Source organism: Rattus rattus, chromosome 13 (assembly GCF_011064425.1).
Source record: "Rattus rattus isolate New Zealand chromosome 13, Rrattus_CSIRO_v1, whole genome shotgun sequence".
Lineage (NCBI taxonomy): Eukaryota > Metazoa > Chordata > Mammalia > Rodentia > Muridae > Rattus > Rattus rattus.
Genome location: NC_046166.1, coordinates 40,310,856 through 40,320,735, shown reverse-complemented (window position 1 = coordinate 40,320,735; position 9,880 = coordinate 40,310,856). Strand labels below are relative to the sequence as shown.

The 9,880-nt window shown below is 43.6% G+C and overlaps 1 protein-coding gene across 2 annotated transcripts; it reads right to left on the bottom strand.

The window, feature by feature from the left end:
- Positions 1 to 2,503: 2,503 nt before the first annotated feature.
- Positions 2,504 to 7,731, bottom strand: Cdkn2aip (CDKN2A interacting protein). 2 transcript variants are annotated; one of them, XM_032918901.1, is made up of 3 exons: positions 7,069 to 7,731; positions 6,509 to 6,608; positions 2,504 to 5,883 (listed from the first exon to the last, which is right to left on the bottom strand). In XM_032918901.1, exons 1-3 carry the CDS (start codon positions 7,317 to 7,319, stop codon positions 5,875 to 5,877), a joined length of 360 nt encoding a protein of 119 aa, XP_032774792.1. In that variant the 5' UTR covers positions 7,320 to 7,731; the 3' UTR covers positions 2,504 to 5,874. The 2 variants fall into 2 exon arrangements, with proteins under 2 accessions (XP_032774792.1, XP_032774791.1); XM_032918900.1 differs by having other exon boundaries at positions 6,478 to 6,608; positions 7,069 to 7,709.
- Positions 7,732 to 9,880: the final 2,149 nt, after the last annotated feature.

Here is a 9,880-nt window from a genome sequence, read left to right as displayed (position 1 = left end):
AAGTGCGGGACATGGCAATAACTGGGTGGGAGACTCCACAGCCATGTTTTCACTTTTTTAAAAAATCTACTTTGGTTTGCCCAACACACATCTTTTTGTGGTTAAGGTTTCACTCAGGAGAGCTGCCCTAAAAGCAATGAGAACTTTGAACTATGCCTACTATTAACCTGATGCAACAGGTTCAAACTGTGTGAGTACAAAGTCAAAGAAAGCAGGGCTGGTGGGCGTGGTGGCACTCATCTCAAGACCATGGAGCACACATGTGAAGGAGTAAGAGGGAAGACAGGACCACCTCTGCACACTCAACTGGCATTTTAAAAGTGTTAACTAAAAACAAAAAGACACTTCAAAAGCACATGATTATAAAGGATAGAACCAGGCATAGAGGAACACGAGTATACACCAAGCAGTCAAGAGGCTGAGTCAGGAGGGGCACTGAGCTTGAGGCCAGCAGAGGTTGCATAGGAGCAGACCAGGCAGAGCTGACCCTGCCTTAAGAAAATAAACAGTAGTTAGTCCCTAAAGGTGCTTGCTTGCCTCTCAGCAGCTAACATCCTAACACCTACCGGACCCAGCCACATGGTCTCAAAGGAAATTACCATCAGAGGCAATGACTTGCAGATAGGCTTTGTGATCTCTGCTCTACTGTCAGTTTAAATCAAGTTACCACCTTTGTTAAAGCCATGTTACCTTGAGAACACTAACAGCCACGTTTGAAGTAGGTCTTGCTGTTTAGGTTACTATCTGGGGCTGACTAGTTTCAGTGCTAAAGGTGCACAACTCAAGTCTGGTGAGCTGAGCCTCATCCCTGACACCAACATGGCAGAAGACTGATGCACACAAGTTGTCCTAACTCACACACATGTACATACAAAACAAAACGCAAAAAAAGTTTTAGTTATTTATAGTTTGCAACAAAAGAACACAAACTTAAATGGGCACTCAAGACGTGGCGTTGCTGGGCAGGTTTTGGGTTATACAAGTTTACGAATCAGTGAAATCTCCAGTGAAGTGCAAAGTCATCAAAAGTGGTGATATATGTACTTTGTACTCTATCTTCAAGTAAAGACTAAATTAACTCACAAATTACTTACCACTAATTTTTTGAAAGAAATGGAAGTAGCAAAAAACATTCTTAATCCTTAGAGTCTGAGTCCGGAGTGAAACAAGCTACCATTTTCTCTTTAACCTTTTTAGGATCTTTGGGATGTAATTCTAGTATTTAGTCATTAGGTTTTTTGTCTTGAATGCCTAGGGTAGTAACTCTCAACCTCTTTGGGAGTTAAAAGATCCTTACATGAGGGTCACCAGAGAACACCGGAAAACATATTTACCATACACAGCAGTAGCAATGAAAAGAATTTCATAGTGGGGGTCACCACATGAGGGTTGTCATGAGGTATTAAAGGGTTGCAGCATTAAGAAGGTAGAAAACCACTGGCCTAGGATGTAGTAAAGCCACCTTTCTCACTGCCATGACACAAGAAACTGCAAGATTATTTTGGCATACAGCTCAAGGAGATATACAACCCATAAAGGCAGGGAAAGCACAGTGCAAGGGCATGGGACAGCAGGTCACATTGTCTCTAACCAGGACAGGAAGAAGTCAGGCAAGGGATGGTGGCACTGGCTTGGATCTCAGCACAAGGCATACAGAAACATGTAGAAATGTTGAGTCTAGTCTATATAGCTTATAGTTATAGTGAGATCCTGTCTCAAAGTAGGGCCAAGATAGTCAACTTTAAGACTCATCCCAATGACTACTGCCCACCCCCACCCCCCAGCAGCAAGGCTTTACCTTTTAGATGTTTCACAACCCCAGGAAATGCCTAAGAGCATGGTGTATGTAACTTTTAGGGTTACAAAGTGCAACTTAGCATATTCTGACAATTATTTGTGCCCTTGGCTATTTGTTCAGCTATACTCGGAGAACTACAAACTTACAATATTATTCAGCATCGAGTACATTTGACATCTATGAAACTACAAACAATTGATGAGTTTGGCCATGGAACAATTACAGCTTTACCACTTACTAGGCTTTTTTTTTTTTTCCTACTCCATGTACCTCTGGTTTTTTTGTTTTTTGTTTTTAATCTTGTTTCCTGTCCATAAGTCCCCATCCCCTTCCCCTCCCCCATTTACCAGGCTTTTACAGCAATAGCTGCACTATCTTATCTATGCCTCAAAAGTTGAGAATCCTCAAGAACAGATTCCAAAGTTATTGTTCTTTCATTACACTGTACTGATGAATTACAAAATACATATTTTTGTTCTAAATCAAAGATCTTGAATGTTCTTTTTTGCAGGTTTATCTATGTTAAGGTGTATATTGATCTCAAGTCTTTCAGATGCTCTCTCTCTTACAAATGGAGGCAGTTTTTTGGTGCAGTTCCCTGATTCCACCTGTTTTCCCAGTGCTGCAATTACAGATGGGCCATCATTGTTGCCCAGCGTTTACATGGAAGCAACAAATACTCAACTCACTGAGCCAACTCCTAGCCATGGGGATCTTTAAATTTTTATTAAGAGCATGTTGTATAAATAAAACACTATAACCATAGGAATGGTCAAACAGCTGTAACCCCAACATGAAACAGAGAAAGGAATACTACTTTCCAAGTTCAAGACCAGCCAGAACCATATAACATACCCTATCTCTCAAACACCAAGAACATAGATCATCAGTTTTCATTTATTTTTGTTTTATGGAAGGTACTGGAAATTCAACTTAGGGCCCTGTATGCTAAGTAAGCACTCTATCACCTACCTTTTTCTTGGCAGGGTTCCTCAGAGATCTGCCTGCTTCTGCCTTCTGAGTGTTGGGATTAAAGACATGCCCCACACCACTGTCATAAGACTTATAGCTCAGAACCTGTTTACTTTTCTCAAACTGCTCTATAATGCTCAAAGTCCTCAGCTCTTCTTGACTTGGCCTCTCAAGAAGTTGAAATTATATGTCTATGAGTGCACGCACTCCTCCACATCAAAAGATTACTATTATTTAAAGAATTTGCTTAAAACAAACCATTTTAGGAAATTACCAAATCATCTAGTATGATGTATTTCAGAAATTTATTTATTCTACTTTTTGGCTCACTTTTTTTGTAAGCATTAGTTTACAAAGTTTACAACTCACTTATATTATTGCTTTCCACAATATATAAAGGTAGCCCATTTACAGAATATAGATTTTGCTCTGGTATCCAATGAACCATTCTCAAAAACAAATAATTTAAAAATGTCATCTGGCAAATTACAAACATCCCTGATTACTTCAGTTCAAGCTCAGGAAACTAAACATCTTTATTATTCTTAAACTACAAAATAATTTTTATACACTTGAACTGTGCTTATGTTCAACCTTCCAATACCAATACAACTAGTGAATGAGGTCTTTTTACTGCATACTATCTCCATTACTGTTTGGTGTGCAGCTCCTAGAAAGCCAGACGGCCCGAAGTCATATACCTTAGACCAGACTTTTAATTAAAAGAGTCACCTAAGATACAGATTTTACTTCATTACTAATAGATGCAATCCACACGAATACACAATCATTAAAGAACTGACCATGTCTCTCTAGTCTTCTCCACATTCTTCTGAAATCTGCAAATACAAAAACCACCTGGTTCTAGATATAAACTTTAACTTCCCTATTTATAAAAATGTATATTATATACTATGAAAACTACTTGGTTGTAGTTTACTTTGAATAGTAGTGAGGAGCCAACTTACAAGACTTAGTTATGACTTCAGGGTGGGAAAAAAAAACACAACCTCTTGAAAAGGTAAAATAGCTTAAAGCATTTAATATCTAAACAAATCAGTCTGTTCATAGTAGTCACAAAATATGCTTAATATAGAAATCAACATTATGTTTTAAGAAAGTGTAAATTGCTTTTTACCTCAAAACATAAATTAACCTGCTCAAGAATCTGCAGCGGTCAAAATCATGGTGAATTTTAAACAATTTCAGAATAAAATAACAATAAGTACTTTATACTGCTTTATATCTAAAAAAAAAAAGTTTACAGCATCTTCTCATGAAAATAGTTTGAGACAATTACTCTTATTCTTTAAGAGATGTTCAACATTATGAGCAACATTCTTAAAACCTTAAGTTGTATATTTTTCACACATTCAAATACTGTGGTCCCCTTTCTTTTATATGATTTAATCAAGTTAGAAAAAAAAAGCATGGTAGACAACTTAATACATTTCTACCAAATTGGTAGTAGTACAAAAATTTTAAGATTCTACAGAACTACACATCGTACCTAATATATCATTAAAAATAGAAGACAGTATTTTCCTCAGCAAATAAAACAGCACACTGGTATGCTGTCAGTGTATACCCTTTAATATGCACTGTCATTCATAAATTATTTACAGCTCTACTTTAGTGAAGAGAACTAGAATTTAAATTTTCTGCAAAACTGGAAAAAAGCAATATAAAATCTGTGAAAGCCAGTGTTTTATATAAAAGCCAGTTTTCTCTTCAAACCCCAGGTACTGGATGCAGTGATACCTTGGGGAATCACAGTAATTCTTGAGGATGTTTCAGTGCTGGAGGTAAGTTTACAGGTCTTGATTCTTCATCGAGGAGTACTAGATCTTCTATCTCATTGCCTCTGTACTTCCTTTTACAGATCTTTACCACCACCTTCTTCTTGAGAAATAACTTAAGTGCTTCTCTTGATGCGACTGCTTTTGCATTTTCTTTGCTTTTCCCACAGCCAGTGCCCAAATACACCGATTTACACCTCAATTCACACACAATACTTTCTTGAGAGCTCTTATTTTGAGGCAGATCTGCCAGTTCTTTCAGTGGGACAAAAAACACATCCAGTGTTGCTTTCAGAGCCTCAATAGCTGCATTTAGCAGCTCGCCATGATTCACATTGGGGCTAAAGCCACCAACTGCTACCAACTTCCACGCCACTGTCTTATACAGTCTATTGAAGAAAGGCTGCTTCTGCTTTATGTCTTCATTGGTTAACTTCCGACAAGTGAATTTGACAGAACTCTCACTGGACTGTGAGGTACTTTTAGAAGGCAACTGTGAAGTGCTACTCTGAGAACTACTCTTAGAAGCTAGCTGAGACATGCTTCCTAAGGAAGTGCTTTTGGAAGCCACAGATCCACTGCTCTGGGAGCTGCTTTTGGAAGCTAACAGTGATGCAGCTACCTGAGAAGTGCTTTTGGATGTCAGCAGTGACGTATTTGTTGAACTGCTCTTGGGCGTTAGTAAAGAGGTGCCTGATGAGGAACTGTTTTTAGAAACTGATGATGAAATGTTTGCCTCTGAACTAGCTTTGGTTGTTAACCCACTCGAAGCTGTCTCTGAACTAGACTTACAAGACAGTAATGGCAACTCTACTTCTGAACTTCCAGAGGAACCCAACAAGGGCACCTCAATCTCTGAGCTGCTCTGAGAAACTGAGACTGAAGAACCTTCCAAAGCATTCTTTCTAGGTGATCCACTATGCTGTCTGGAATCAGTGGGTTGGGTCACATGACTATTCAGACTGGATTTTAACAGTGAAGAAACAAAGGATGCTGAACCATGTTTATCTGGAGCTTCTGGCTCAGAAGCTTTTCCAGACCCTGTTGATGTTACCTGAGAGGAATTGCTGCTGCTTTGGCTGCAAACAGATCTATCTCCTTCACTTGTGGAACTATTCTGATGGGAGACACCAGAGTTGCTCCGAGCTGAGGTCCCACTACTCTCTGATTTGGTGGACGACCCCTTGGATCCTGAACTGTTTTCTTGCTGAGCTGAACGATCTGTTTTGGCAGATTTTTTCCCATGATCTCGCTCAACTGAAGAATTGTTTTTTCCTTCTATGGATCGTTTTTTGGATGGCTCTTCTACCCCTTCTAGAAAGAAGAAAAACAAAGGTATTTTACTAGGAGTCCCACAGACATGTCGATCAACAAAACATTCATTTAAAAAGCACAGAGAGCGGGGTGGCAGCACATGCCTTTAATCCTGGCACTTAGGAGGCAAAGGCAGGCAAGACCCCCCGAGCTTGAGGCCAGCCTGGAGCAAGTTCCAGGATAGGCTGGGCTACACAGAGAAACCCTATCAAAACAAAACAAAAACAAGCAAACAACAACAACAACAACAACAACAACAACAAAAGCACAAAATAATTTCAGAAACAATAGTTTTTCTTAAAGTATGGAACAACTTCATTAATGTATTAAAACAGGTATTAGTTAATATTAATTTCTAATATTAAATTAAGAGCATCAGACATCAGACTTGAACATCTAAAACAGTTAAAGTAAACTATCAAATTCAGCACCTAAGACAGACAGACACACAGTTTACCTTTAACATTTCAGCTAGATTAATACAGCATACACACTCTGGATTGTTAAAAAGAAATTAGTAATGACAATAAATCCTAATTTTATCAAGCTTATTTTCTAAACTCCTATGTATGTTCACATCTATGATCTGCTAACCATTGCTACTCGATATCCCTCTTTTCTTCACCTTGGCAACCAGTTCGTCTCGTGTGGTATGGATTGGAGCATCTGTCACTTTGATGCCTTCAGCCATACTAAGAATTTTATCCATAACTTTTTGAGGGTACCTGAAAAAGAAGCAAAAGTCGCTCTCAAGAAGTGTTTTTCGAAAAGTACTGGCAGTGTGAGGAATGCAGGCCCGCGGAGACTGCATTTCCTGGTCGCGATCAAAGTGTACGAACCGCGAGACAACTTTTGTTTCCCGAGATGCCAGGGACAAATGTCCTAGGGCTCGGGAGGCGGGTCTGTGCCAGGGAACCTTTAAACTCAGGGTCTCCGGGGCCGAGAACCGTCAGCTAAACGGCAACAACTCCATCTGCCGGACGCAAACAACCCGGACACCGGCCAACAGTGAGGTCGAGGCTGCCACGGTTGCCCCTCTTGCCTTCCGAGGACCGACAGTGCCACCGATTCCCGCGCTTCCAAAGCGGCCCTCCCCAGCGACTCTGGTCCCCGCGAGCGCGCCTCGCCCAGCGGCAGGGGGCGCGGACGAAGCCCGGAAGGCTGGATAGCGACGCTCCCACTCACCGGCACCCTAGGAAGACATGGTTTGCCCAGGCCATGGAGAAGGAGACGAGCTGCTGTAGCTGCCGACTGCGGGCTCCGCTCTCCGCGTCCGCAGTCTCCTCAGTCGCGGGGACCAGGTCCCCGGCATTGCGAAGCAGAAACTCCCGGCGGTGGCGCCAGTGTTTGTCCGTCTCGCCCTCGCAGCGAAGCGTCTCCACCCAGGCGGCTACTCGCGGGTTCTGGCTCAGGTACTCGGACACCTCCTGCGCCATGTTGGGACCCTGCGAGACGAGGAGAGCGCGAGCGCACAGGGCGGAGCGGCGAGCGGCCCTGTCAGCGCGGCCTGCACCGGCGGCCCTCCCGAGAACGCCCCTCCAGAAGCCCAAACACCAAACAACAGAACAAGGCGCCGACGAACCGCCCACTTCCGCCTGCCGCTGGCTCGCTCCCTTTTATAACCTCGCTGCCGCCGCGCGCTCGCGCGCCCTTCCGGCGCGAGCGCGTTCTCCCAGGATGCTTTGCAGCGCCCAGCCGCCGGCGACTCAGCGGTTGCGCCCACCTCGGTCGGAGGGCGCGCCCGGCTGAGGCGGAGCCGAGGCGACTGAGGGGCAGGCGTGCCTCCCGCCCTGAGAGGGCGCGCGGCGCCAGTGCGGCAGCCTCAGCGTTCCGGCGGCGCTTTGTGACGCCGCGCTCTGTTTCCGCCCCCGGGCTTGGCGACCGCGGGCGGAGCGCGGAGACCTGGCGTCCTCGGAGTCGCCGCTCCGCCTGCGCGTCTCCGCCCTCCGACACTCGCAGTCGCGCGCGGCCAAAATAAACAAAAGCTGGCTTCCATGACCGCCCTGCCTCCAGAGCTGCTGTGTACCGGGGAAAGTAAACCCAGTGTCCCGAGGCCAGGAAAGTCTCGGGGCGTTTGGGGACGTGGGGATGGATGTCTTGAGCGGTAGGGGCAATAAAAGTACCAAGCACGAGTGTAACTTAACAGGCAAGCACAAGCGACTTCTCCAGTTTATTTAAAGCCAGACCTTTGCGCCTGCGCCGCACGATCTGACTTGGTTTCCGCGGTTTCTTAGGTTCCTGGTTCAACCCAGACAATACCTGCTTCCTCTCCCTTACCGTTTTTGATCCTCAAGCTATAAACAACCCTGTGTCAACTGCTTTTAGCTGTTAACGCGGGTAGGTCCAAAGTGGAAATATATCTGCTAATCTGGTCTGCCCGGCCTCTTCCCTCAAGAGCAACTGTGCTTTTGCACTTTTATGTGTTCCATGTTTTTGCTTGCATGTTTGCCTGTGCTTTATGTACCTGTCTGATGCCCTTGGAGGCAAGAGGGCTATGGATCTGGAGTTGAAGTGATGCGGGATTTTGAGCGCCGTGTGGGTTCTGGGAATTGAACCCAGGTCTTCTTGAAGATCTGCGGGTACGGCGGAGCCAACTCTCCAACCCGTGGTTTTTTAGTTGCTGGTGTGTTTATTAACATTTCCAAGTTTAGTTATATGTATAATATTAGTGAAATCAAAGCATGAGTGTAATAATATGAATAGTGATAAATTATGTGATTGAATTTTCCTCCAATAGATGTTTGCGTTTCTGTTGTGAGAATGCTTAAATCAGAATGATTAAGGAAAAAAATTAAGTCATTTTGTTACTAAATTTTGACAGTTATAAGCCTGTGCCCTAACACTATTCTGCTTCAATTAGCCAATTAGAAGATTCACATTAGTGGGAAGCAGGTAAAGACCTTTAAAGAGACCACACAGGCAAGGGGAGACAAAGCCGGCTGCAGTGTGCACTCTGGAGCAGAGGCAGGCGGATCTCTGAGTTGAGGCCAGCCTGGTCTACAGAGCTAGTTCCAGGACTACACTAAGAAACCGTTTTCCAAACCCTGCCCCCTCCCGCTAGATGAAGAGAGGAGAGGAAGGGGGGGTGTGGAGACAGGAGGAGAAGAGGGGAGGGAGAGGAGAGTAGGAAGGGGGGAGAGAGAGAGAGAGAGAGAGAGAGAGAGAAAAATGAGAGGGATGGATATTGACACCCACCCGACCCCCAAGTGAGTCTTTCAGACCCTGAAATGAGATTCACTTTTAAATAAAAGGCTAGGGATGTGGACATTTAAGATACGAGTCATCAAACAGCGGCATTGTCCAGGCCTGAGTCTCCGAGGTGAGGTGGCTAAACTGTGGTCAGAACTTGAAATCTTTTTCAAGAAGACAAAGTCCCATTAGCTGGAGCCTTTTACTTCTAAGATTTTGGGGGAAATTCTCATTTTTTAGGGGTCTATTGTTTCAATAGTCTAATAATAGAGTAAGAAGCAGGAGCCTTTTAAATTACCTTCATTTCAGCCCAGCCGGTCACCCCAAGCCAAGATCCATGAGCTTGAGGCCAGCCTGGTTAACAAAGTGAACAGGAACAGCCAGGGCTACACAGAGAAAGCCTGTCTGGAAAAAAACAAATTTCTTTTTCTACCAGGCAGTTTCAATGTTAGATGACACTGAATAAGCAGAAATGCTGTCTTTTGAAATTTATATACATGCTGGAGCAATAAGAACCAGTTCTTCATGAAAACATTGCCTTCCTTGCCATACCAGAAGAGGCTACAACAGGCCAAAAACACGTTTTTTGGAAGCTTCAATCTTGCTCTCCTATTCCTTTTATAGTTTAGACCTGAAATGTAAAGGCTATAGAAGCATTTAGCAAGGGGTTCAGAAGAAAATATGATTTCATAGCTAGGTGACATTGGTAAATTGTTTATTTGTGACAGATTTCTCAGTGAAACTGAGCCCTCGATGTCCTGGACTTGCTTTGTAGACCAGGCTGGTCTCCAACTCACAGAGATCTGCC